This window comes from Mastomys coucha, unplaced genomic scaffold, assembly GCF_008632895.1.
Source record: "Mastomys coucha isolate ucsf_1 unplaced genomic scaffold, UCSF_Mcou_1 pScaffold20, whole genome shotgun sequence".
Lineage (NCBI taxonomy): Eukaryota > Metazoa > Chordata > Mammalia > Rodentia > Muridae > Mastomys > Mastomys coucha.
In genome coordinates, this window is record NW_022196903.1 from 106,730,604 (window position 1) to 106,757,653 (window position 27,050).

A 27,050-nucleotide genomic window follows, 5' to 3' on the forward strand; every position below is an offset into this window, starting at 1 on the left:
CCAGATGTCTAAGCTGAACTTCACCTTGTCTTGCCTTCTTCTGGAGTCACTGATCACTGAAGAAAGCTAACAAAGGGCGTAAAATACGAGCAAAGCTTATTGAGTCGGGATCATAACTCACACCTCCTGTAGCTGTAGGGCCACCTTGTGGCACTAACTCATACTGAGCTTTGGCTTTGGAAAGCCAGCGCCTTGTTTAATTTAAATGTCGGCTTAGCTAGGTGGTGCGTACATGTACACAGAATTCAATGTATGGAGAGGTGTGCCATGAACAGTCCCTGCTCTCTAGGCATCTGGCTGGCCTTCTCTGAGGCCATCAGTGCCCCAGTCCTGAGCGTTTACAAATTTATTGTTACCTCTACTGGGCTTTCCCTTTCTGGTGCTGTACCCTGTTTTCTCATTTAGTAGAGTATTTGCAAATTGTTTCGTAGTAGTAATAATACAAAGTTACTTTGTTTTTTGTTTTGTTTTGTTTTATGGCAAAATATATACAGAACTTACTATTTTAATTATTTTAAATATATCAGTGGCATGGAGAATATTCACAAAGTATAATCATCATTCATTTTCAGAATAGTGTTCATTCTGAACAGAAAGTTACCCAATATGGCAGTAATCTCATGCCACCCACTCCCTGGGGCCTAGGTAAAGACATGCAGGCTCACACAGTGCCTGTCTTCATTTCTCAGTCAGTATTGTCAGTGTTACAGGCACGTCAGACCTTCTTTCTCATCATAGCTGAATGTCCATTTCATGTCCATCCCTCTTTCACTGTCCAAGGATGGCCGTGGGTTGCTTTACCTCAGTTGTTTGAGCATTCATATGCAGGTCCTATCTGAGCCTCCGTCCCAGCTCTAGAGTTATACCTAGAGAGAGCGTTGCTGAAGTATTTGGGGTTCTAAGTTTAACAATTTGAGGAGCTACCAACATTGTTCAGAGCAGCTGCATGATTTCTCATTCTTCCTTGGAAAGCACGACATTTCCTGGTGCTGCAGTTTTGGTAAGAATTGCATTCAATTCTTGAACAATGTTAGCATCTTTCAATATTAAGTTCCCAACCCAAGAACATAGGATTTCTTAGTATTACTTAGTTCTTTTCAGCAGTATTTTCAGTATGTAACAGGCTGGCTGCAAACTCAAGTTCTGTTTCTAGAGTTATGCCCCATACTCAGCTTGCAGTGTTTATACATTTAAACATGTAAATCTTTCTTTCTTTTTTTTTTTCTTTTTCTCTTCTTTTCTTTTCTTTTTTTGTTTGTTTGTTTTTTCAAGATAGGGTTTCTTTGTGTAGCCTTGGCTGTCCTCAAACTTGCTCTTTAGACCAGGCTGGCCTCAAATTTACAAAGATCTGCTTGCCTCTGCCTCCCAAGTACTGAGATTAAAGGTGTACACCACCACTGACCAACTTAAATTTAATTCTAAATGGTTTATTGTAGTCTGTCAAAATTGCACAGTGGGTGAGAGTCAGTCTTTCAAAATTGCCTGAGATTAATCAGTATATCCTCGTTTTGAAATGAGAGCATCGACTCCTAAAAATTGCCCTCTGACCTCTGTGCCTCTGCCCTACACATAGGGTACACCCCCAAAGTCAACATACTTAAAAATACTGTGTTGTATCTCATTATTCTAGCTGCACAGCCATCCCATAGTGATACTCGAGTCCTAGAGCAGTTGCCATGACAACACTGAGAGCCTTTGTGGAAAGTGTGCTTTGTTCTAGGAGTGTTGTATAATTTGTCTGTGGATTTTAAAACAACTTTCCATCTTCTATGTGAGACTTAGACGATGGAATTTGGCTCCAGCACTGATTTGTCCTTTTGCTCTGTCACTCCAGAACAGTCTTTCTCTGTCTTCACCTCATTATCACATTGCAGGATGACATGCACCTGGTGATCCGGAAGCAGCTCTCTAGCACTGTGTTCAAGTACAAGCTCATTGGGATCATTGGTGCGGTCACCATGGCCGGCATCATGGCAGAAGACAGGTACTCGTGCAGAGTCTGCTCTCTGTGTCAGTATCAGCGGCAAGCTGCTGCCTTGCACACTTTTATTTTGCAACCATTATCTTAATAAAGACATTAAAGCTGTCGGAGAAGTAGGCATGTCTTTCTTCTTTTCCATGTTCTCTTCTGATATTTTTTAGGATTTACTTTTGTTATTTTTAATTATGTTTTTGTAGGCATGAGTGCCAGTACCTGTGGAAGCCAGAGGTGTCAGTTACAGAGGTCAGAGGAACAAGAGTTACAGGCAAATGTGAGCTGCCTGATGTGGGTCTTGGGAATTGAACTCAGGTCCTCGCAAGAGCATACTCTTAAACTTCTGGGTCCTTTCTCCAGCCCAATCTTTTCTTATCTTAACTGTATAAACCATGTACAATTTTTATAAAGTTACATTATAGTTTTTAATCATAGTGTTGCCGGGAGGTCCAGTGCTGGAAATCTTTCCACGGAGGATAACCTTGGTCCTCCTGAAATTAATTTCGTAGACTCTGCCTCTGACCTAAGCTCTCTGTAGCTGTGTTAATTCTGTCTGGAGCTTTGTGTTTAGTAGAAATAAATTTTCTGTGTGGATTCCTCACTTGCTTTTAGATACCTCAGTTATGGCATCTGAAATAGTATCAGAGCTGTGGCTCCATGAGACGCTGTTGTAAACTGACAGTACAGTTTATGCTTCTTAGAAATCATTTGTCAGGAATTTGAAGAGCTCAGGAAACTTTCTTAGAGTCAGCATAGTAGCTCGAAGAAAGGAAGGGGGAAAATCTGAAGCAGCCTTTGTGTGCTGGTTAAGAGCTTACTTGCTGATTCATACTGCTTGTCTGGAGTCCAATCCTAGCTCTGTTCTTACCTAATAGAACAGAGTCACTCTGCCTCTGCCTTTGAACCTTCGCAACTGTGAAATGCTAATTGTGCTTCCACTGTAAGGGTTACTAAGAGTATTCGGTAGCTAGGACAATGCCCAGAACACTCTACATATTGAAGAAATATTTTCTTTAGCTGGGCACATGGAAGGAGACTCACCTGATGCCAGGAGTTCAAAGCTGACTTAGGTAGCATGGTCAGACTACTGACTCAGAAAAACAAAAGAGACTCTCTTATCATTACTAATCTAGTGTGCCCTTCAGCATACATATCTGCTGGTCTTACTAATTTTCAGAAGTCTCAGAATTCCAGGGACAAAGGCAGATTGATCACTTGCACACAGGAGTTTGACATAAGGTCAGGAACATAAGTGAGACTATCTCAAAAAAGGGGGGAATGATCGTGCTCCACTATAATGAACTAAATAAATACTCTCCCATGCCTTCATGAAGTTTTACCTGTTTCTATCTAAAAGAAGACAAGACTGCTAAACTTATAAAATATTACAAACTTAAACTAAAATTCCTTTTTCCTAGAAGTGTGCCATCTAATTCAACCCAGAGGAGCGCCAATGTGAGCAGTGAACAGCGCACACAGGTGAGTTTCTGTAACGTGGCAAGATGTGTGTGCCATTGCACAGGGCTTGCAGCTCCTCACTGCTGTTTTACCAGGAAGTGGTGTGAGTTTTCTTTTCTTTCACAATGCTGGGATGGAGCAGGGCCTCGTGTATACTACCACCACACTACTTCTGTGACTGGAGTGTTTTGTGTATCTTGTTTCAAAAACATCTTCAACTAACTATTTATGTTTAAAGATAAGGTCTTGCTATGTAGCCCCAGGCCTGGAAATAACTATGTAGACCAGGCTGGCCTTGAACTTTCTGGGATCCTCTTGTCTCTGCCTCCCAAGTGCCAGGATTACATGCATGAGACACCATGCTCATCCTGTCCTTGTAACTCCTTAGAAGTTCATTCTAGGACACATAGCAGTGTTCTCCCTTTTGCTTGTCTCTTTTCTCTCTTAATGTCCATACCTAAGGGTGTCACTCCAGCTTTGTTTTCTGCTTTGGATATGATATATGCTTGGAAAGAGACAGACTAGAGAAGAGGCTCAGGAGTGCCTCACTTGACTTCTGGCAGTGAGATTGGAGAAAGAACTTACTAAGTGTGGAGATGAGTTTAGAGTTGGCAGCCCAAAGGTCATGGCTCTTTCTCTCCATCTCTTCCAGGTGACTTCTTTGCTACAGCTGGTTCATTCTTGTACTGAGCGCTCTCCTTGGGCCTCTTCTCTTTATTATGATGAATTTGCCAACCTGATCCAAGAAAGAAAGTTGGCTCCAAAAACCTTGGTAAGGACAATGTCTTGTTTCGGGGTGGCAGGTGGGAACCAATTCTTGAGACAGGTCTCACTGCGTAGCCCGGTGTGACTAGTACTTTTATAAAAACTAGTCTGCCCTTGAACTACCTGTAGTCCTCCTGCCTCTCCATCCCCAGTTTTGAGATGACTGGTGTGAGCTGCCAAAACCCCTTTCCAAGTGCCTTTTCTTAACGTGAGAAAGCATCAGAGCTTCTTGGGACACATTAAGTCTTTCTCTGTTGTGGGAGTCCCCGAATTCTAGCCAGGAAGGCTGTTCTACCCTACCGAGTTTCTGGCTTCTCCTGAGGCTCCTGCACTTAATAATGATTATAATGGTAAAGGCGAGAAGGTTGTTGGTGATAAGCACCATTTGTTCGACAGCCCTATATTTTTTGCCAGGCACTGAGTGAGGCACTTTTTGCGCGTTATCTCCTTTCTTCACAGTATTGGAGGTCTGTGTTACTATTTCTGTCTTAGAAATGAGAAGTCTGTGGTTTAGAAAGGTTAGGGCTATATAGCAAGTCTACCCCTCACTACACCATTCTTGTTTGCACCCGGAAGGAATGGGTTGGTCAGACCATCTTTAATGATTTCCAAGATGCCTTTGTGGTGGACTTCTGTGCTGTTCCAGAAGGGTAAGTACTGTTTACCTTCTGGGTTGGCTCTCCTGGTGAGGAAGTTTGTATCAGTTCAGTAGCTGATACAAACTTCACATTACTCAAGTCTGCCCACTATAACTCCCTGCCCCGGCCCCAACAGCCTGTATCCCAGCCGTAGAGCTGATAAAAACATCCCCACCTGCTCTCTCTGTTTATAGCTTCTTCCTAAAATTATTTTGCTTGAAGTTGGTTTGTTCTAGTGATTTCCAGCACTGCCTTGTTTTCCTCCCAGTGGGGACATCAGATTTTGGGTTCTCTTCACAGTGACTTTCCATTTCCTGTGAAAGCACTCTATGGACTGGAAGAATACAGCACTCAAGATGGGATTGTTATCAACCTCCTGCCGCTGTTCTTTCAGGAGTTTGCAAAAGATGTCAGTCGAGTGACATCACAAGAATCAAGCCAGAGGTTAGTTGCTTTCCAACTGTTGGTATTCTGAATGTTCATGGGGAATTCTTTTTTTTTAACCTCCCCTTCCCTTCCCTTCTCTCTCTTGCTCCGGCCCCACTTGCTCCCTCCAGCCCATAGGTTTTTTATTTGCTTCTCATTACAGATGGTTGTGAGCCACTATGTGGTTGCTGGGATTTGAACTCGTGACCTCCGGAAGTCATGCTTCAGTCAGTGCACTTAACTGCTGAGCCATCTCACCAGCCCCCCCAAAAAAATCTCCTAATATTAATGAATAAATGGGCTTATTACTTAATGTGTGTGTGCCCAAGTGCATGTATCTGCACCACATGCATTCTGGAGGCCATGAAGGTTAGAAGAATATGTTGGCTCCCTGGAACTAGAGTTATAGGTAGTTGTGAGCTGTCTCTCCAGCCCCATTTCATAGTTCTTTTAATGTGCGGGGTCCTTGCATCAAAGGGATTCTTTCAAGAAAGGTTGTATCTAGAGCTGCTAGATGGATGCAGTCAGGTTCCTCTTTTTCTCTTGCTCCCTGGGATTGAGATCTGCATTGCCTGTGAGAGTCGCACACACTACCCCAGCCTGTGTGTCCTTGCATTCTCTCATGAGCATCCCTGGCTGCCTCTGCCTCTCTTACCCTCTCCTTCCCACTTACCTGCTGCACACATCTTTTGCCTTCCTGAACTTTAGCTCACTATCTGCTGGGTGTCACTGAGCTTCTTGCTTTTCTTTAATTACATGAGTGAGTGCCTGTAGTTTTGGATTAATACGACTGTGGACTAAGTGTAGTTCCTGAGGTGGATTCTTCCTTCCCAGATCAATGTCTTCTTTGTGCCTGGCTTCTCATTTCCGGCTGCTGAGACTTTGCGTGGCAAGACAACATAATGGAAACTTGGATGAGATCGATGGTCTCTTAGGTATGCACAAAGTTCTCAGAGCCTTTGTTTGTGCTCTTTTGGTAAAAGTAGGCAAGGGCCAGGTGAGAATTGCACCAATAGTGGAGTGTCAGTCAAGTGAGCTTGTGTGGCGCCAGCATCCTTTCGTAATTGTTGCTGAATGCTGGTTGATAGGCAGATTCTTTTATTACTTTTTCCTACTTGGATGTACTTACTTTTCAGTACTATAAATCTGGCAGGGGTACAACATCATGACACAAATTTTGTGACCAATGGCTGTTGCAGGAGGACCACTTAGGAACTTGGCATGAACCATGCAGCTGTTTCCATGGACCTGAGATTCTGTTCCCTGAATTACTCTGGTTTTGTTTGGTTTGCCTCCAGGAGTCACTGCTGTTTTTTTATTTGTATACATAAGATCATAGTGGAATTCAGTTTATCTCAGGTATAAACACCTTTAGTCTTAAGAGCCGTGGGGTCTCTTTGGTTCTAGGGACCCTGGTTATAGCCAGCACAAAGGGCCTTGCACCATAGCCTTCCAGACAGTTCCCTTTTAGAAGTCCTGTTTCCAGCAGGCTTCCAGGTGCCAAGATGTATTCTTTTTTTTTTTTTTTTTTTCCCTTTCTCTGTGTAGCCCTGGCTGTCCTGGAACTCACTCTGTAGACCAGGCTGGCCTCAAACTCAGAAATCCGCCTGCAGAGGCAGAGAGGCAGAGGCCTCTCAAGTGCTGGGATTAAAGGCATGTGCCACCACTGACCAGTGGATGTATTCTTTCGATACCAAAATGGAAGGATTTTTGAAATAAAACAAAGCTTGGCTCTCAAATAAGAGCTTAAGGGACAAGTAGGTAGCTGGGGAGCTAGGGCCTGTGTTCTTCTGCCTTGAGCCAAAGGTTGGTTGCACATTTGTTCTTTCTCAGATTGTCCCCTGTTCCTCCCTGACCTGGAACCCGGAGAGACACTGGAGTCCATGTCTGCTAAAGACCGTTCGCTTATGTGTTCGCTCACATTCTTAACTTTCAACTGGTTCAGAGAGGTGAGCAGTGTTACTGGAACATTTCATTTATGTCTATAGTTTCTCTCAAAATAAAACTGTTTTCTTGGCTCCCATAAACTCCATAAACATCTCCCTGAAGCACCAGTGCCTATGCCTCTTTGGCTGAAGTATCCCAACGCTGCTGGCCATTGGTGCCTGCTGCTGTCCCCCGTCAGAGTACTTAGACCCTCACTGTGTAGCCAGCTCGTCAGGGCCCCTGCACTCCCCTTCTCCAGACAGTGGCTTCACTTCTGTGCTGGAAGTCCTACTCTGTGGCTACAGGCCTCTGCTATCTCTTTGGTCTCAGGGAGAAATGGGTACAGTTTCCTTCCTTGAGAATGTGCTTGAGGTGTTGCCCCCTCATCACTGCCTCACTGCGTTTTGGCAGTGTTGTACTTCATATTTATACAACTCCCACTTTATAAGTAAAGACACAAAAGCTTAGAAAGGCTACAGACCCTGCCAAAGCATCTGAGAAATAAATAGTAGACTAAGACTTGATCTGCTTATATACATGTGCTCTGATATTCTGCCTAAGTGCATAGTGAGTAGTGAGTGGCAATGGGACAGAAGAACACTGCTACATGACAGAATGCATTAGCTCTCCATCCCTCAGTCATAGTTTCCACCAGGACCGTAACAGGTTCCCTGTCAGTTTATCCTGTAGACATTATGGGACTGGAGTGGAGCCAGTGGCTGAGGTTGCTGCTCTTCTGACCAGAGTTTGCTTCCTAGTGTTGGCAGTGGCGGCTCAGCTGACAGTCACTCCAACCCCATGCTCTCCTGGTCTGTGCACATGCAAACGCACGTGTACACACACACACACACACACACACACACACACACACACACACACTAATTCAGATTTTTCTCCTAAACTTTGTCTTTCTGAGTTTAGGTGAATTCTTGAGTAGTTTCTAAATGAGTGCTCCATCTGTAACTTTTATTTTACAGAGAATGCTAGAGCATGGACAGCTGTGAATTGTCAGCTCTACAGTAATACATGAAGCCTTAGCCTCGGTCCCTTGCATCACATAACTGGGTGTGGTGACTCACACCCATCCCTAGCTCCAACACCTTGGGAGGTCGAGACAGAATGGTCAGGAGTCATCCTTAGCCACATACTGAGTTTAAAACCAGTCTGTTCTATGAGACTTTTTCCTTTTCTTGAAGATTAGCACAGTTTGTGACATACCATTTCATATACAGCTGTAGCTGCTCACTGTGTGCTTGTTTCCTTGAGGCACTCTCACTGCTTGGCCTGTACCTCCTTATGTAGACAACATTGGCCTCAACTTCGTGGTACTGCTTCTGCCTCAGCACCCAACTATTGTAACTTTATAAACATAAGCCACCATACTAGGCTCATACGCTTTATATTAAAAAAAAATATTTAGTGTGGCAAAAGAACCTTTCATCCATGGGGAAGTAAAGCAAATGAGGTTAATGTCCACATTTGAAGAGAATTTGTACTTTGCAGATTGTGAATGCCTTCTGCCAACAAACATCTCCTGAGATGAAGGGCAAGGTTCTCAGTCGGCTAAAGGACCTTGTGGAACTTCAGGAAATCCTAGAGAAGTACTTGGCGGGTAAGAAGGGCCATGCTGCAAGCCTCGGTGTCCTGCTGAGGAGATGAGCCGTCACATACATTTATTTATTTGTTTGTTTATTTATTTGTTTATTTATTTATTTTCTTTTGAGACATGGTGTCTCTGTAGCCCTGGCTTTCTAGAACTCACTTTGTAGACCTGGCTGGCCTCAAACTCACAGAGATCTGCCTGCCTCTGCCTCCATGGCCAGGTAACCTTTTCTTCTTAAATATAGTTATGAACCAGCAGTGAAGATGAAGGCCTTTTCATTCCTGCTGACCACTAACCTAACTGGTTGTTTTAAAATGCTAGTATATGGAACTGGAGAGGTGGCTCAGCAGTTAGGAGCACTGGCTACTCTTCTAGAGGAGTTTCATTCCACGTACCCACGTAGCAGCTCACAACTGTCTACAATTCCACTTGCACAGTATTCAATATCATTTTCTGACTTCCCGGGGTACCAAACATGCACGTGGTACACAGATACACATGCAGGCAAAATACTCATACACATTAATAAAAAAAAAATTTTTTTAATGGTAGCTTAGGGATAAGTGTTACACTTCTCATCTCAGCAACTCTGGTAGGCAGAGGCAGGTGACCTCTATGCGTTCACTACCAGCCAGGGCTCAGGGTGAGATCCTGTCCTAGAGAGACGGATAAACAGACACAAAAACAAAGAAGCCAAAGATGCCAGTTTAATTCTGTAGGGAAAATAAGAAGCCTTCCTCAGGCCCTCATCTTAAATAATGGAATAGAAAACAAAAAGATGTGTGACCAATATCTTTTGATTTTTTTGTTTGTTTGTTTGTTTGTTGTTGTTGTTGTTGTTGTTGTTTTGGTTTTTCGAAACAGGGTTTTTCTGGATCACCCTGGCTGTCCTGGAACTCACTCTGTAGCCCAGGCTGGCCTCGAACTCAGAAATCCACCTGCCTCTGCCTCCCAAGTGCTGGGATTAAAGGTGTGCACTACCACCACCCGGCTGGATTTTTAAGTGATATTTTCAGTTTCTTTTTGCTTGGTTGGTTATTTCATGTCATTATTAAAAATGGATTTATATTAATTAATCATAATAAGTCACTCACTATAATATAGTATCCCTCTAAGCTCTGCATTTTGCTGTGCTCAAACCACATCAGGTGAATCACTGGAGCGTACATGTCACAGGCGTTCGCTGCTGCAGGCAGTGATTTTTGGAAACCTGTTTGTGGGTGTTTGGGTATTTGGATCGCTGTGGTTGGGCTCAGTCCTCCTACTCTGTTTCAGTCATCCCAGACTATGTCCCGCCTTTCGCAAGCGTTGACTTGGATACTTTAGATATGATGCCTTGGAGCAGTTCCGCTGTTGTAGCAAAAAACAGAAGCAAGGGAAAGACAGGTGAGGATATTCCTTTCTTGTCCCCATGTGTGCCACACTGAATTAACCTCACGGGTTGTATGTATCATGGAATTCATATTTGAAAAGTCAGAGGGCTGGTGGCACATTTGGTTAGAGGGTGGTGCTTATACCATGATTAGCAAGATCTGCCGTCGTAATGTTGTGTACCTTGAGTCATAAAACTTCTTCCTTTCTTGGAAGGCTCTATTTGGCAACATGTGCTTGTTAATTCCTTGAGTCATTTTTCTGTCTTTGCAACATAGGGTCAAAGAAACAAAAAGCTGATAGCAGCAAAGCATCCTGCTCGGATGCACTTCTAACAGAAGATCCTTCAGAATGTGACGTGGCAGCATCCAGGAGAAGCCAAGTAGACAAGGTAGTGGCGTGTGTCAGAGGTTTATGACTGCTCAGTGAGAGTGAGGCTGGCCTTATACTCTGCATGTTTTGAAGGGAAGAAATGGAAGAGAGGTAAATGAAGTCTCTTGGGCCTCAGGATGACCCTCGAGTAGCAGAGTTCTTACTGTTTTCTAAATTCTTGGTTGTTGTTTCCCACTCTGAAACTCATACGATCCCTTAGGCAGAGCCAACTTCGGTTGACAAATCGCTCAGATTAGATTGGCCTGCAGCTATGTTGTGAGAAATTGTCTTACTTGATGATTTATGATTCCACTGTGAGTGGCACCATTCTTAGGCAAGTGTGCTGGGCCCTTTAAGAAAGCTAGTTGATCAGGAATAGGAAGCAAGCTAGAGAAGGAGCCAGCAAGAGTGCTCCTCTGTGGCTTCTGCTTCAGTTCCTGCCCTGATTTTTCTCAGTGATGGAGCATGACCTGGAGAACCACAGCTAAGTAAGCCCCTTTCTCCCCAAGTTAATTTGATCAGAGTGTTTTCTCAGAGCCACAGGAATGGAAAACCAGTCCTTATTTCTGCTGTGCAGGTGGCTGCTCTCTCTCTTTCTCTTCTGCATACTTTACCCCATGTTATGCTCCCGGTGATACTTTGGACTCTGTTTTACAATAGTTGTCACATTGTTTCTTAGAATACACTGTCCCCTGCCTTAGGTTTTATAGACAGGGTCTCACTGGGTAGCAAAGGCTGACCTCAGACTCATGATCTTTCTGCCTTAGTGTGTTGGGACTGCAGTCATGAGTTTCCACACCCAGAGTGACATTCTTTTATATATATATACCACTTTTGGCTTTCCTTTTCTACCCCATACCCTAAACTTAGTGACCTAGATGTTGTACATACCTATAGTCTCAGCATTTAGGAGGATGGCAGGAAGGTGATCATCCATTTGAAGCTGGCTAAGCTATATGCAAGACCTTGTCTCCAAAAAACAAAACCAAAATATAGTTAGCAAGATGGTTCAGCCAGCAAAGGCACCAGCTGTCACATGTGATAACCTGAATTCAGTCCTCAGAACTCACATGATGGAGAGAGAACCAGTTCCCACAAATTGATGCTTGACCTCCACACGTGCTGTGGCATGCACAAAAACATAGAGAATAAATAAAATGTAAAGCCACAAAAGGCATAACAAATGACCAGCTATACCGAGTATGGTTTTGAAGTGCTTACTATGGTTTGTGGTAGTTGATGAGTAGTGGTGCCCTGTGGCATTCACAGAGGAAGTGCCATGTGTTTGAGAAGTTTCCTGGACTCCTGGATGTCAGTTTGTTTTATAGCTACCATGCGTTCTTTTAATTTGTTATGTGTAACTCCACTAACATCCTAAAAGTCCAAGGTTGATATTACTGTTCATATCTATATTAATTCATTAGGCAGTTTATGAGCCCAGAGGGTAAGTGAAAGACCTACTCACAGACACACTAGGTGCGCTTGAGCTAAGGATTGAAACCAGATCGTCCTAGCCTTTAAGCTCACAGCTTTCTATACACGCCCACATGCTTTTATTTACCTAATAGTTCATTTAAAGTAAAGACAGCCAATGATGTTGTTGGTGTAAATTGCTATACTACAGGTAGTGCTGTGACTTGCGGGTGATTGGATAATTTGGTGAAAGGAATGTGGTGATATAAGGAAATTAGAATTTTTACCAAATATGAATGTGTATCAGACTTTAGCATGTTAATTAAAATTAGCTTTGGGGGCCTGGGGAGACAATCACTCCATGGTTGAGAGTACTCACTGCTCTTCCAGAGGATAGGGTTTCAGTTCCTAGCACTGTGTTTGGTAACTCGCCTGTAACTACAGCTTGAGCAGGATCCAGTGCCTCTGCACTCACAAGTGTATGCGCGCGCGCACACACACACACACACACACACACACACACACACACAATTTTAAAATAATATCAGATTAAAATGTTTTTTAGCTAGGCTAATATCTGAGACTTTAGTTCTTTTGTCTGCTCCTCCGTTTCCTCCAGGAGTCCACAGGGAAGGAAGGAAAGACGTTTGTGTCACTGCAGAATTACCGTGCTTTTTTCCGAGAGCTGGACATTGAGGTCTTCTCTATTCTACATTCTGGACTTGTGACCAAGTTCATCTTAGACACTGAAATGCACACTGAAGTAAGTGACAGTCTGGGATTTCAGAGTGTAACCTTTGAGGATGTTCCTCAGGTCTGTTCATGTTTCAAAGAACACAGATATTTAAAGTAGTTGGGCCAGGTGTCGTGGCACATGATTTTAAACCCAGCACTTGGGAGGTAGACATAGGCAGATACAGGTCCAGCCTGGTCTATGTAGTGAGTTCCAGGACAGTCAGGGCTAACGTAGAGACTTTGCCTCTACAAAACAACGAAGAATGGAGTTGAAAGCTGGGACTTATTGTTGAGTGGAGAGCACTGCTTGTCTCTGAGAGGGACAACAGATGGGATGGAGGGGTGACAGGGAAGAGAAGGCTGGCTTCCGGCTTCAGAGGCCTCGGTCTGAATTCTGAGTGAGCAGTCATCCTTGTCACCTGGCTTGTTCACAAGTCACTGGGTTCTCAGTGTGCCAGGCTATAAATCTCAGTGCTGGTGACATGACCCTTCCCTGCAGGTTACCAGTTAGAAGCATACTTAGATAGTGGAGGACTGTTGGGGTGTAGAGAAGTCAGTGTTGACTTCCCACTTTCGTGACCTTTGTTCAGCACTAAATAGATAATTCTAGACGCCATTTTTCTGTTGACTACTCACCTGAACACTGGCAGTGCAGTAGCGTGCACAGTTTGCTGCTTTCCTTCAGCTGGTCAGGTAAACAGGAGGCGGAGGTGACTGCCCTACACTGCATTAGTATCTGAACTTCATTGAGAGTGTTCATCCTAATAAAGTTGAGAATAGAGAATATTTTCACAGTGAAGGTAACTTTTGATAAGGATTTTCACTAGAGGTGGAATTTCCTCAGACTAAAATATTTAAAGTGGAATGGGTTTTTAACTAATAGTTGGGAAAATGTAGGCACCTTCAGAATAGGATCAGTAGTGTGTGTGTGTGCTTTTATTTTTTATTTTTTTGAAGTTTTTCTTCATCAATCTGCTCATAGAAGATTCTCCCTAAAAGTGTATTGAATGAACAGTGCAAGTGGGACATTTCCCCCATTCCATCTCTTCCCGTGCACTTATCAAATGATTCGCCACAGTGAGCAGGAGTGAAGAGGTGGGATGAAATATGCCCTAAAGAAGCTGGGGAGAGAACTAGGTGGAGAAAGTGCTTAAAGTGCCCACCACCTTTTACTTGGGTCCTGGGGTCTATGCTCAGGCCTCCTGCCTGTGTGGCAAGTGCTTTATCCACTGAGACTTCTTTCTAGCCCCCATTTCCTCTTTTTTAAATCAAAAGTCAAATTCAGTTCTTCACCCAATGGGAGAGATGAGCATCAAATACACGGAAAATATTGTAAGTAGGACATGATTGAAATTATTTTCACGTTCCACATCACAGGCTACAGAGGTTGTACAGCTTGGGCCTGCTGAGCTGCTTTTTTTGCTGGAAGATCTTTCCCAGAAGCTAGAGAATATACTGACTCCTCCTTTTACCAAGAGAATCTGCTTCTTCAAGGTTAGTAGTGGCATGAGCATAGGCCTAGGCGTCCAAGGAAACTTGGAAACAGGCAGGTGTTAGCTGAGTAACCTGGTGCTGTGTTTAATTTACTAGGTAACATAGTGGCATTCCTGCATAGTCACCTTGTCCTGTACGAGCTGAGCTGCAGTGTAGCCTAACATACTTAAAACCCAGGCTGAACCAGGCAGTGGTGATGCATACCTTTAATCCCAGCACTTGGGAGGCAGAGACAGGTGGATTTCTGAGTTCAAGACCAGCCTGATCTATAGAGTGAGTTCCAGGACAGCCAGGCCTATACAGAGAAACCTTGTCTCGAAAAACAAACAAACAAAAAAACCAAAACAACAAAAACCCAGGCTGGATTTCTCACACCAAGTGTGTGTGTATCTGTGTATATTTCTCAAACAAAACTGAAGAGACTCCCTATACAATAAATTTATTTCTAAATGTCCTAAACATAGAAACATAGAAAGTACAAAAGCACCAAGCATATGGGAAAGTACTGGATGCTGCGGATGGTAATGTGTGTGTGTGTGTGTTGTTTGTTCTGTATACATGTGCCCAAGCTCATTAGTTATGATGGTCTGTACTTTTGACTTTTTGAGACAGTCTCCCAGAACCCAGGCTAGACTTGAACTCACTATGCAGCTGAGAATTGCTTTGAAATACTGATCCTCCTGGCACCATCTCCCTCTGAGATTAAAGGCATATATCTCCATGCCTGGTCATAAGAGGGTATCAGATCCCCTGGAACTAGAATTACAGACAGTTGAGAGCCACCCTGCGGGTACTAAGAAACAAACCAGGTCCTCTTCAAGAGCAGCAAGTACTCTTAACTGCTGAGCCATCTCTCCAGCCCCATGTCTATACTTTTTAATCAGACCCTGTTCTAACTCTACAAAATCCATCATCTCAGGTATTTAAAACTAAAGGAAGATTTTTTTTCTTCTGCTATCATGTTTATCCCTTTGTTACAATATCATCTTAGGAAAGTAAATCACCTCTTTTGTTGACTCCTACCTAGAATCACAACTTTGAGCTTTTTAAAATTTATTTATTATGTATACAGTGTTCTGCCTGCATGTATGCCTGCAAGCCAGAAGATGGTACCAGATTGCATTACAGATGGTTGTGAGCCACCGTGTGGTTGCTGGGAATTGAACTCAGGACCTCTGGAAGAATATCTAGTGCCATCTCTCCAGCTCAACTTTGATCTCTCTCTCTCTCTCTCTCTCTCTCTCTCTCTCTCTCTCTCTCTTTTAAGATTTATTTATTTATTTAATGTATACAAGTACACTGGAACTGTCTTCAGACACCAGAAGAGGGCATCAGATCCTATTATAGATAGTTATGAGCCACCATGTGGTTGCTGGGAATTGAACTCAGGACCTCTGGAAGAGTAGTCAGTGCTTTTAACCACTGAGCCATCTTTCCAGCCCCCCAACTTTGAACTCTTAGCTAATGATTAATTTAAAAATTTATCCAGTTTTTCGCTCATAACTCTGAAATTTATTGTAGAATAAAGGAAGCCGGAATGTTGGATTCTCACATCTTCATCAGAGATCTGTCCAGGACATTGTGCATTGTGTTGTTCAGCTGCTCACCCCAATGTGTAACCATCTGGAGAACATTCACAACTTCTTCCAGGTGAGAAGACTGACTTACTTGCAAGATGAGAAATCATGTAAGCACAGCAGGCAGGCAAGCTGTGATGTGGGCAGAGTGTGGGACGAGGCCAGAGGAGAATTACACCTTCTGCATGAGAGGTTAGGACAGCAGGCAGACTCTGCCATGCAAATGTATGAACAACCTCATGGCTAGAGCGTGGTCTTCAGAGTGGCTGGACAAGCAGGCTTTGGGACTTTTAGGAAGAGAGAGTTAAAAAAGCAAAAGAAACGTTGACTTACAGACAGGTTTAGGTTTGTGGTTCTGTCAGTAACTGCCATGGGTTCCTTCTTATCTGAGGCAACCTGACAAGGAGTGAGAGCAGTTGCAGAGGATCTGGACTAAACCTCTTTTCTTTTTAGTGCTTAGGTGCTGAGAATCTCAGTGTAGATGACAAGGCAAGAGTGACAGCTCAGGAGCAGTGCACCATGTCCTCTTGCTACCAGAAGCTGCTGCAGGTCTTGCATGCACTCTTCTCATGGTGAGTGTGGGGAGGCGGTGTCGCAGGAATGTGTGCAGTGAGTGTGTGCGTGAGTGCGTTCACTTCTGATTATTCCCTAAGGGAAAAAGGGAAGGAGATGGATACAACCCTTCCTGGGTGCTTTCTGCTTTTCTGTTTGCTCTTGTAAATCCACTGAGTCTTACAGAGCCACTGTTACTAACTAGTTTGGTAAATTAGGGGCTCACTGATTAGAACAAATCTGCATCTCTTACTCCTCCTGTTTCTTATCACAAGCATTCTGTAATAACTGGGGAAGCCAGCACTGTGGTGGCCCATGTCTGTAACCCAGCTACTAGGAAGGCTGAAGCAGAAGGAAACTGAGCTCGTGGAGGGGTTTGGGACCAGACCGAATAAGGCAGAAACACTCTCCCATCTAAAAAATTAAATAAAATTAGGCCGGGCTGTGGTGGCTCACGCCTTTAATCCGAGCACTTAGGAGGCAGAGGCAGGCAGATTTCTGAGTTCGAGACCAGCCTGGTCTACAGAGTGAGTTCCAGGACAGCCATGGCTATACGGAGAAACCCTGTCTTGAAAAACCAAAAAAACAAAAAATAAAATAAAATAAAATAAGAAGTTAGGTGTTTAATAAACTAAATTTTAAGTAACTTGTAAGTAAGTCTCAAGTCGTGTGGTAAGAAGTGAGCACAGTGTGAGCTGGAATATTGGGGACACCATGGAAGCTGTGGCATTTGGTGAGGCTTTTAAACACAATTTCATAGATACAGCATTGAACATGCTGTGTGAGTGAGGCTTCTTATCACACTTCCCCTACTTCCTGAGTACTAGCATTACAGACCTGTGCCACCAGACCTGGTTTTTACGTGCTTCTGGGGATGAAACCTAGAACTTCATGCAGGATAGGCAAGCACTCTACCAACTGACCAACTGAGCTAAATCCACACCCTTGATAGGCCTTTAAAGAATCAATGGTCTTTTTTTTTTTTTTTGGTTTTTCGAGACAAAGTTTCTCTGTATAGCCCTGGCTATTCTGGAACTCACTCTGTAGACCAGGCTGGCCTCGAACTCAGAAATCCGCCTGCCTCTGCCTCCCAAGTGCTGGGATTGAAGGTGTGCACTACCACTGCCTGGCATCAATGGTCTTTTTATTTTGCTTCTTACATTTTAAAAATTATGTGTATCTGGATCTGTACCCTCAAAGTTTAAAAGTGGGTATTGGATCTCCTGCAGCTAGAGTTGCAGGTGGTGTGAACAGCTTGATGTGGGTGCTAGCAACCAAACTCGGGTTGTCTGCAAGAGCAGGACATGCTCTTAGCTGCTGAGCCTTCTCTTCAACCTGGTTTTTTAAAATAAGGATAGAAATATAACACAATGTGTTGTTATATTGTATTGTGTATATTTGTATACACTAACATGTTCTTCTTTCGCCAAGTGGAGCCAGGGGTCAGAGCCTAGTTGTGTCAGGCTTGGCGGTAAGGGCTTTCACCGGCCAGGCATTCCAGTAAGCTCCAGGAGTTGGGTTTTAGCGAGGTAGAGTTGGAGGCATAGCATGGGTGAAAGGAGAAATAAAGGCATGCCTCTGAGTATTTCTGTTCCTCAGCCATGTCTTATCCCATCTGTCTTCTTTGAACAGGTTTTCTGGGCAATTTTACCCAAGCTTAAGTTTAAGCTAAATCTTCTCTTTTGAGCCATGGACAAGATTGTATCCAACTGCCTACTTAACGCCCCCTTGGATGTGTCATTGACACCTCAGATTCATCACATCCAGTTCTGAACATAATATCATTGTTCCTCCAGCTTTGCCTCGCTTGAAAATGCCATCATCACTCTTGTGCATCAAAACCAGGAGTTTTTCTTTTGGCTCCATCTTTCTACTCTTTCCCACATGTAACACAAAATTCTATGGATTGTATCGTCTAAATAGACATCTCTGCTTCCAGCGTGCCATCGTATCTGACCTAGTTTCACCGCTGGCCTTCCTGTCCATCTCAGGACTCCCAATCTTCCCATCCTGATTGTAATCGCTGACAGCTGCTAGGCTTTCCTGACTCTAACCCTTTGGCCTGCCTTTCCCATCTCCTGTGGTGTAGCGTCTGCTCTTGCACCCAGTCTCACATTATGCCTGCAGGTGGACTGAGTTATTCAGCAACCTACTTAACTTCAACCCAAAGCCCTTCAGATACACATATCCTTGTACAGGAGCCCTGGCTCCTTGATCTGTACCCTCTGACTGGATCTCTTCAGCTTCTCTAACCTTACCATGTAACCCTCTTTCCTGGCCCTCACTCCCGCTAACACTCTGCCAGTCTCTCCTGGTCTAACTTCACACATTTTGTTAAAATTGCATGTTAAATTTTCTTCTTGTTAGACTTACAATACTCTCCACAAGGGTAGGTGCCAGTCATTTTTATATTCTCGGTATTCAAAAAGCAGTGCCCCATGATAGATTTGGGTTGAGAGTTCATCAAGGAGTGTTTTTTAATGGTATACACACACACACACACACACACACACACACACACACACACACACACACGAGAATGCACAGGCACACAAAATGTATGAAAGGAAAAGGAAGATGTTGCTAGAAAAGATGCAGGGATCAGATTATATAGACTCTTAAAAATCAGGCAGAAGATTTTAACTTTTCTTTAAAAAAAATTATTTATTTTATGTATGTGAGTATGCTGTGTGAGTATTCAGACACACCAGAAGAGGGCATTAGATCCATTACTGATGACTGCGACCCACCATGTGGTTGCTAGGAATTGAACTCAGGACCTTTGGAAGAACAGTCAGTGCTCTCAACTGCTGAGCCCCCATTAACATTTTTAAATTATTTTTTAGTTTTTAGTATTTGCCGTATCCTCAGTTGGTACCTGAGTGATCCTCCTGAAACAGGCTGACCTGGTGTTTTCAACTTTGCTTTAGGAAGGGATTTACTCACCAATCAAACCGCCGCCTCCTGCACTCAGCCCTTTCGGTCCTCACAAGCCGACTAAAGCAGACCGAACAGGAACAGCCCTTGGAGGAACTGGTCAGGTAGGTCAGAACATCCTAGAATGTTCTCAAGAAATCCTAGAACTGGATTGGCAGAGTATTTTTGGAAAACATTCACTCTCAGTTATGAACAAAATCTATACTTATGTGTCACGTCCCCTTAACATGTTTTTTCATGTTTTAAAGGGTTTTCTTCTTCTTTTTCTTTTTTTGAGACTGAGTCTCATTATGTAACTGTGTTAGCCTGGAACTCATGATGTAGACTTGGCTGTCTTCAGTCCTCAAACTCACAGATGCACACCTGCCTTTGTCTCCTGAGTGCTGGCATTAATGGAGTACAATACCATACCCAGCCTTATTTCTTATATTTTGTTTTATTCGTGTGTGTGTGTGTGTGTGTGTGTGTGTGTGTGTGTGTGTCCTCTGGAAAAGAAGCACGTGGTCTTAACTGCTCAGCCATCTTTCCAGCTCCTCATTTTGATTTTTTGAAACAGGTCCTGGTGCATATCCTAGTCTGGCCCCAAACACAGATTTCTCCTGCCTCAGCCTTCAACTTACTTACTTCAACTTACTGTTGAGTCCAGACATGTGCCACGGCTCCCACTCCCTAAACTCAGCCAATGCTAGATTATCTGAGGACCTCTCAGTCTTCTCTCAGTGTTGACTATATAGGGAGCAACTAGTTGACACCAATTGTCAGTCTCATCCCAGCCTGTCACATCCCATTCCATCATTGTTGTGGCAAGTTCAAGGCCAGCCTAGTCTTTATGAGATCTTCCTCACACTATCCCATAACATCCCAAAATAGCAAATAATTTTGTCCATGTAGCTTTTTTCTACCCAGCTTTCTTTATAGAGACAACCTGGGCAGCTTGTGTGCGTGTAAAAACATCCTTATTGCATGCGATGCTATACGTGTTCTTTGTCTCGTGCTTCTTTACAGCCAGAGCTTCAATTACTTGCAGAATTTCCACCACAGCGTTCCCAGTTTCCAGTGTGGTCTTTATCTTCTAAGACTTTTGATGGCCCTTCTGGAGAAGTCTGCAGTACCTAACCAGAAGAAAGAAAAACTTGGTGATGAGCCTAGATCCCTTTTTTGGGCAGGGGGTGGGGGGAGATATGAATAGGATTGATGTCTTACATTTGCAAATTTCTTGTTTTCTTAGAATTTTGAGCATTTTTACATGTAAATCCCACAAAATCACAAGCATGCCCTCTTGTTCCACCAAGGAGACCATGTTTGCAGAACGGGATATGACACTGCTTAGTGTACTTTGATTGGATTAACTGACTGGACAGTTTTCTTTCTTCCTTTTTTTTAAATAAGATGTATGTATTTTGTTTTTATTTTATGTGTATAAGTGTTTTGTCTGTATGTACATCATACATGCTGGAGACCAGAAGTGGGTTCGGATCCACTTAACAAGTTACAGTTGTGAGCTGCCCAGTGAATGCTAGGAAAAAACCAAGGTTCTCAGGAGAGCCCAGCAAGTGCTCTTAACCACTGAGCCATCTTTCCAGCCCCAAGTTCTCTTCTTCTTCTTCTTCTTTTTTTTTTTTGTACTAGAGATTAAACCCAGTTCTAAACTACTGAGCTCTGCCCTCCATCCTTAGTAATTTTCTGTTTAACTTTTGTTTGTCTTTTGCCTTTTTTTTTAAGACAAGGTTTCATTATGTGTTTCTGGCTGGAATGGAACTCTGTGCAGACCAGGCTGAGCTTGGCCTTGCAGCAGTCCTACCTTTTCTTCTTCTTACTCCCAAGTACTAGAATTACCCCTGCATAAGTCTTACTGACCTGCTTCTTCCTTGACTTAGCTACTTAGATACTTATGTACTTTTCTGTTGCTGCGAGGGTTGCAGGACCAAGGCAGCTTATAAAAGAGTTTTTCAGAGGCTTGGAATCCATGGCCATCATAATGAAGACAGACATGGCACTGGGCAGTACTTGAGAGCTTACACGTGGATCCACAAATAGAATACTGAGAAAGTTAACTGGGAATATGGTGTGGGCTCTAAAACCTCCATGCCCACAAATGACACACCTCTTCCAACAAGACCACACTCTCTAATCCTTCCCAAGCAGTTCACTAGATGGGAACCAGATATTCAAACAACATGAACCCATGGGGGCCATTCTCATTGAAACACCACACTCTTCTGTCTTTTTATTATCTTTGTTCTATGATAGATACACACACACACACACCATGAAGTTGGAAAAGAAATCACAAGAATCAAGGAAATGAGTGCTGGCCTTTTCAAAGCATGTGTGCATTGTCCCATTTTCATGTTTGTATCATCCACTGAGATCTCTCTCCTTTCTCTCTCTCTCTCTCTCTCTCTTTCTCCAAACCTCTCTCCCCATCTCTGAGATCATCTTACTATGTAGCCAAGTTGGCTTTGAACTCCAGATCCTCCTGCCTAGGGCTCTCCAGTCTGCAGTTCTGAGAGTACAGGTCATGTGTCACTTGTCACCCCTCCCTAGAGGTCTGGAACTTGTGACCTTTCTCTTTAAGTATCCTTTAGCATAAGAGCTCTTAAAATGCAAGTCACTATCTTTTCCAGTTTTGGCACAACAAAAAGCAAGATTAATGTGTAAAAGAAATCTTTTTCTTATATTTATATTAATAGAGTAGGGTTTTGGTCTTTAACAGGAACCCATGTTTTTGTCCTTCAGGACAGGGTCAGTAAATAGGGTTTTCTTAAGCCTTAGACACATGGTTTCATTTTTGACAGTTGAGTTAATGGAACAAGAACAAATTAGCTTTTTAAATGATTGATTGCCAGGGCAGGGCTGGTGCTATCTGCCTGCAATCCCATTACCCAGGAGGCTGAAGGAGAGCTGTAAGTTTGAGGCTAACCTTTGCTACACGGTAATACTCTCTCATTTTTGTTTTTTGTTTTTTTTGTTTTGTTTTGTTTTGTTTTGTTTTGTTTTAGAAACAGTCTCTTGAAGTCTGGCCTGGCTCAGATTTGTTATGTCCATGCTAACGATGTCCCCAAACTTTTTTTTTTTTTCGAGACAGAGTTTCTCTGTGTAGCCCTGGCTGTCCGGAACTCACTCTGTAGACCAGGCTGGCCTCAAACTCAGAAATCCGTCAGAAATCCGCCTGCCTCTGCCTCCCAAGGGCTGGGATTAAAGGCGTGCGCCACCACTGCCCGGCTGTCCCCAAACTTCTGATCCTCCCTTTTCTAAGCTCCTCTATTTTCTAAGTGCTGGTATTGTAGGCATGTGTCACCCTGCCTGGCTTAATATGGTGCTGGGCATAGAACACAGAGTTTTCCACAAACTAGACAAGCACTCACATAAAATACTGTCCTAAAACAAAAGTGCTTGTTAGGACAAAATCTTAAGTTTAAAAAAATAATCTAGGGCTGAGATGGCTCAGCAGTTAAAAAGGTTTACTGCTCTCACTGGGGCCCTGAATTCAATTCCCAGCATTACTTAAGATAATTCACAACTGCGTGCAATTCCATCATCAGAGGATCTAGTCCTCTTCTGGCCTCTGAAGGCACCCAAAGTCAGATGCACCTGCTTACACCCAGACACTTGCACGTACACATAATTCTTCCTTTAAAAAAATCCTTTAAAAATATGCTTTAAGACTTCTAAAAAGTAAAATAATAACCCTTTTGATCACTACTCTTCCTCCAGCATCTGAAAGGTAAGAGTATGCTTTTCTGATCACTCACAGTACATGCTGACCCGTCACACTACGCCCTATTAACACATACAGTCCTTCAGTGGTGTGGGAGGAGAGCGTTGTCAGTGTCTTTAAAGGCCCAATGAACTTGAACTTACTGTAGTCTTCCTTGCCTAGTGTCCCGAGTGCTAGGAGTGCATGTGAACACTACACTCGGTTAACAACTGTGTTCATACGTGTAGTTTTTAAAAGAATGGGGTCAATTTAGTGTGAGTGAAATGGTTTTTGTTTTGTTTTCCAACAGCCTCTCTGGCCAAACAGCTGCTTTGTCGAGCCTGGCCTCATGGGGAGAGAGAGAGGAGCCCCACTTATAGTGACCACCTGCGTGACTTGCTTTGGTGAGTTACGACCTTTAGGGAGCCTGATTGCATTTTCCACTTTGCTGTTGTTGGGATCTGTCATCCAGTTAGGGACTGAGTTGTGATCTCTGTGAGGGGAACGTGAAAGCATCTGATGTTTTAAAATGAGAGTAATTTGGAATTTGGATCCTAAGAATGCTTTTCCTTCTGTTAGCTGCTGTCAGCTAATTCCTGAAAATCCAATGAAGTCTACAGCTGTGTCCTACCTTGTTAATAGTGAGTCAAACACACTTATTGCCGTCACATCGCGTATCTAAGACACATCCATTGCTTCCAGGGTACATAAGCATATCTTTGTTTATTTGTTTATTTGTTTTGTCATGTGGAGGTGAACTCACCATGTAGCTAAGGATAGCCTTGAACTTCTGTTCTGCCTATGCCTCCTGAGTGCTGGAGTTACAGATGTGTACCACCTATCTCAGTCTTTGTGTTTCCATTTTATTATTTCACGTATATGGGTGTTTGGCTGCATGTTTATGTACCATGTGTATGCACTGCCCTCAGAGATCAAAAGAGGGCACCATATCCCCATATCAGATGTTTGTGAGCCACCAAGTGCTGAGAATTGAACCCAAGTCACGTGAGTGTGTGTGTGTGTGTGTGTGTGTGAGAGAGAGAGGGAGAGGGAGAGGGAGAGGGAGAGGGAGAGGGAGAGAGAGAGAGAGAGAGAGAGAGAGAGAGAGAGAGAGAGAGAGAGAGAGAGAGAGAGAGAGAGAGAGAGAGAGAGAGAGAGAGAGAGAGAGAGAGAGAGAGAAGGAAATTCAAGATATGCCATAGGAGCTCAGGTATACCACTGTTGAGTATATTAGAACACAAGTGCTAATAATCACCAACAATAATAATGTTTCTTCCTTTCTTTTTTAAAAGCTTGTTTATTTTTATTTTGTGTGCATTGGTGTTTTGCCTATGTGTATGTGAGGTTTTCAGATCCACTGAAAACCTGGAGTCGCAGACAGTTGTGAACTCCATGTGGGTGCTGAGAATTGATCCCAGGTCCTCTGGAAGAACAGCCAGTGAGTGCCCTTAGCTGCTGAACCATCCATCTCTAGCCCTTGACAGTGTTTCTAATTGAAACTTTATTTACTCTTAGTTCTGGACAAGCATTTGGAATCTTTGTTATTGTTAATGTGAATGATTAAAGCACATGCCTTTAATCCCTGCACTCAGGAGGCAGAGGCTGGTGGATTTCTGAGTTCCAGGCCCTCCAAGTCTACAGAGTGAGTTCCAGGATAGCCAAGGCTACACAGAGAAACCCTATCTTGAAAAATAAAAATAACAAAAAAATGAATGTGTCAGTAGTATAGCCAGAGCTACATGAAGTGACCCTTTCTCCAAAAAAGTGAATGTATGAATTTACTTGAAAACTTAACATATGGTAGCACGTCATGAAAGGATTTTTTTTTTTTTTTTTTTTTGCTTTAGAAAGGTTTATTGTTGGGGCTGGAGAGATGGCTCAGCAGTTAAGAGCACTGGCTGCTCTTCCAGAGGACCTGGGTTCAATTCTCAGCACCCACATGGAGTTCACAACTGTCTGTGACTCCAGGTTTTCAGTGGATCTGGAAACCTCACATACACATAGGCAAAACACCAATGCACACAAAATAAAAATAAATAAGCTTTTAAAAAAGAAAGGAAGAGCTGGGCGGTGGTGGCGCACGCCTTTAATCCCAGCACTTGGGAGACACAGGCAGGCGGATTTCTGAGTTCGAGGCCAGCCTGGTCTACAGAGTGAGTTCCAAGACAGCCAGGGCTATACAGAGAAACCCTGTCTCGAAAAACCAAAAAAAAAGAAAGAAAGAAAGGAAGAAACATTTATTATTGTTGGTGATCATTAGCACTTGTGTTCTAATATACTTAACAGTGGTATACCTGAGCTCCTGTGGCATATCTTGAATTTCCTTCTCTCTCTCTCTCTCTCTCCCCGTCTCCCTCTCCCGGTCTCTCTGTCTCTGTCTGTCTCTGTCTCTGTCTCTGTCTCTCTCTCTCTCTCTCACACACACACACACACACACTCATGTAGTCATCACCGGCTACATGAACTAGGTTTCCTGAATAGAAAAATGGAGCTACATGGGAGGACTACGAAAGAAGAATAATATGAGACCAAGACAAGTTTCGGATCAAGGCCCAATGTATATTTCAGAGTCTGAGAATATATAGGGAGGGGACCCATCCCCCACTATGCTGGTCTTGTGGCCTCATTAGCATCTTTTTTTGTCCTGGAAGTTGGGGACCTCAGCTCAGCAGGGCGTGACTCCTTTAGGGAAGCTGCAGACTTGGCTGAACAATAGACTTCACCTAAGGTGAAAGACTCCACGCTAGGTGGGCTAGCTGGTTGGGCTAGCTGGTTGTGACAAGATCTGGTTCAGGCCGCTTGAGGCTGAGGGAGGTCTCACACACACACACACACACACACACACACACACACACACACACACACACACACACCACAGAACTGTCTCCCAAGCTAGCCTTAGCCTTGTACTTGTGATCCCCCTACCTCTACCCTCCCAGGTAGTTCCGAGTACAGGCCTGTGCCACCAGGCTTGGCTCTAAGTCTTGAACTTTCGAAACTTTGTTGGTAATTGTTAGAAATTAACCACTCACCATCTGATCTGGATCTATCGCCGGCTGCTTTTTCCTTCTTTCCTTCACAGATTTCCATAGGGTAACTATAGACACTGAGTATACTTGCAGGTGGCAACTGTTAGTCAGCTTTCCACCACTGACAAAATTCCTGAGAAAAGGAGCTTTAAGGAGGGGAGGTTTGTCTGGCTTCCTGGTCATTTGCCTCCGTTGTCTATGTGTCAGGGAGGGGGCTTATAAGGAAGCAAACTTGCTTGCAGGTAACCAGGAAGTAGGGCAGATTTGGGAGTCCTATAATATGTGTCCCTATTCTTCTGACACTTTGTAAAGCATCTACTTGGAGCACACAGACAATGTTCTGAAGGCAATAGAGGAGATCACTGGTGTTGGTGTCCCAGAACTGGTCAATGCTCCGAAAGATGCCTCCTCCTCTACATTCCCTACGTTGACCAGGTAAGGGACTTCTTGCTCTGCTGTCCTCCGTGTAACTGACTTGAGGGTAAACTCTTCCGCTCCTTTGAAGTATAAGTCGTACTGTGTACTCTTTCTAAAATGCTCTCGATCCTTATCCCGTCACTGATAAAATATCTGGCGGACGCAGTCTGAGGGGGAGGTAGTTATTTTAGGGCACAGTTTCAGTCCAGTGTGGTAGCTAAGTAAGGCTCAGGAGCTGCCTCACCATTACTGGCAAGAGTTTGAGGCTGCGGCGTGTTCACGTGACTCAGAACAGGAGCTAGAGTAAACAGGCCAGAACCAGGGACTGGCGTTACCTTCAAAAGCCTATCCATTCCATTAGCCAGGCCTACTTCCCAAAGGCTCTACAGCCTTCAAAATAGCACTATAAGCTAGCTAAGGGTCATGCTCAAATCATGAGCCAGTGAGTATTTCAGATGCAAACCATGTCATGAGGTATAAATGGGTCTCCCAGAAGAATGTAGTGTCACTACTTACAGTTTTTGAAAGACCCCCAGAACTGGGGAGATCCTTACTCAAGTCTCGGGATGACACGACCACCCAATGATTCACGAGAGACTGAACTTGCTGCAATCACATGAGGTTTATTGGGGATACCGGTACCGGGTTGATCTCGTGACCAT

General features: G+C 43.6%; 1 protein-coding gene across 2 annotated transcripts in view; it reads left to right on the forward strand.

The window, feature by feature from the left end:
- Positions 1-27,050, forward strand: part of Fancd2 (FA complementation group D2) — a 65,999-nt gene that overhangs the window by 26,468 nt on the left and 12,481 nt on the right. For both annotated transcript variants that reach the window (XM_031382927.1, XM_031382928.1), the window contains exons 19-36: positions 1,875-1,984; positions 3,394-3,454; positions 4,086-4,205; positions 4,775-4,848; positions 5,137-5,280; positions 6,097-6,197; positions 7,096-7,211; positions 8,692-8,800; positions 10,067-10,177; positions 10,441-10,553; positions 12,567-12,710; positions 14,060-14,176; positions 15,698-15,826; positions 16,207-16,325; positions 19,236-19,346; positions 20,248-20,378; positions 23,253-23,346; positions 26,284-26,406. In XM_031382927.1, the coding sequence (XP_031238787.1) occupies positions 1,875-1,984; positions 3,394-3,454; positions 4,086-4,205; positions 4,775-4,848; positions 5,137-5,280; positions 6,097-6,197; positions 7,096-7,211; positions 8,692-8,800; positions 10,067-10,177; positions 10,441-10,553; positions 12,567-12,710; positions 14,060-14,176; positions 15,698-15,826; positions 16,207-16,325; positions 19,236-19,346; positions 20,248-20,378; positions 23,253-23,346; positions 26,284-26,406 (2,027 nt within the window). The remainder of the gene's footprint in view (positions 1-1,874; positions 1,985-3,393; positions 3,455-4,085; positions 4,206-4,774; positions 4,849-5,136; positions 5,281-6,096; positions 6,198-7,095; positions 7,212-8,691; positions 8,801-10,066; positions 10,178-10,440; positions 10,554-12,566; positions 12,711-14,059; positions 14,177-15,697; positions 15,827-16,206; positions 16,326-19,235; positions 19,347-20,247; positions 20,379-23,252; positions 23,347-26,283; positions 26,407-27,050) is intronic.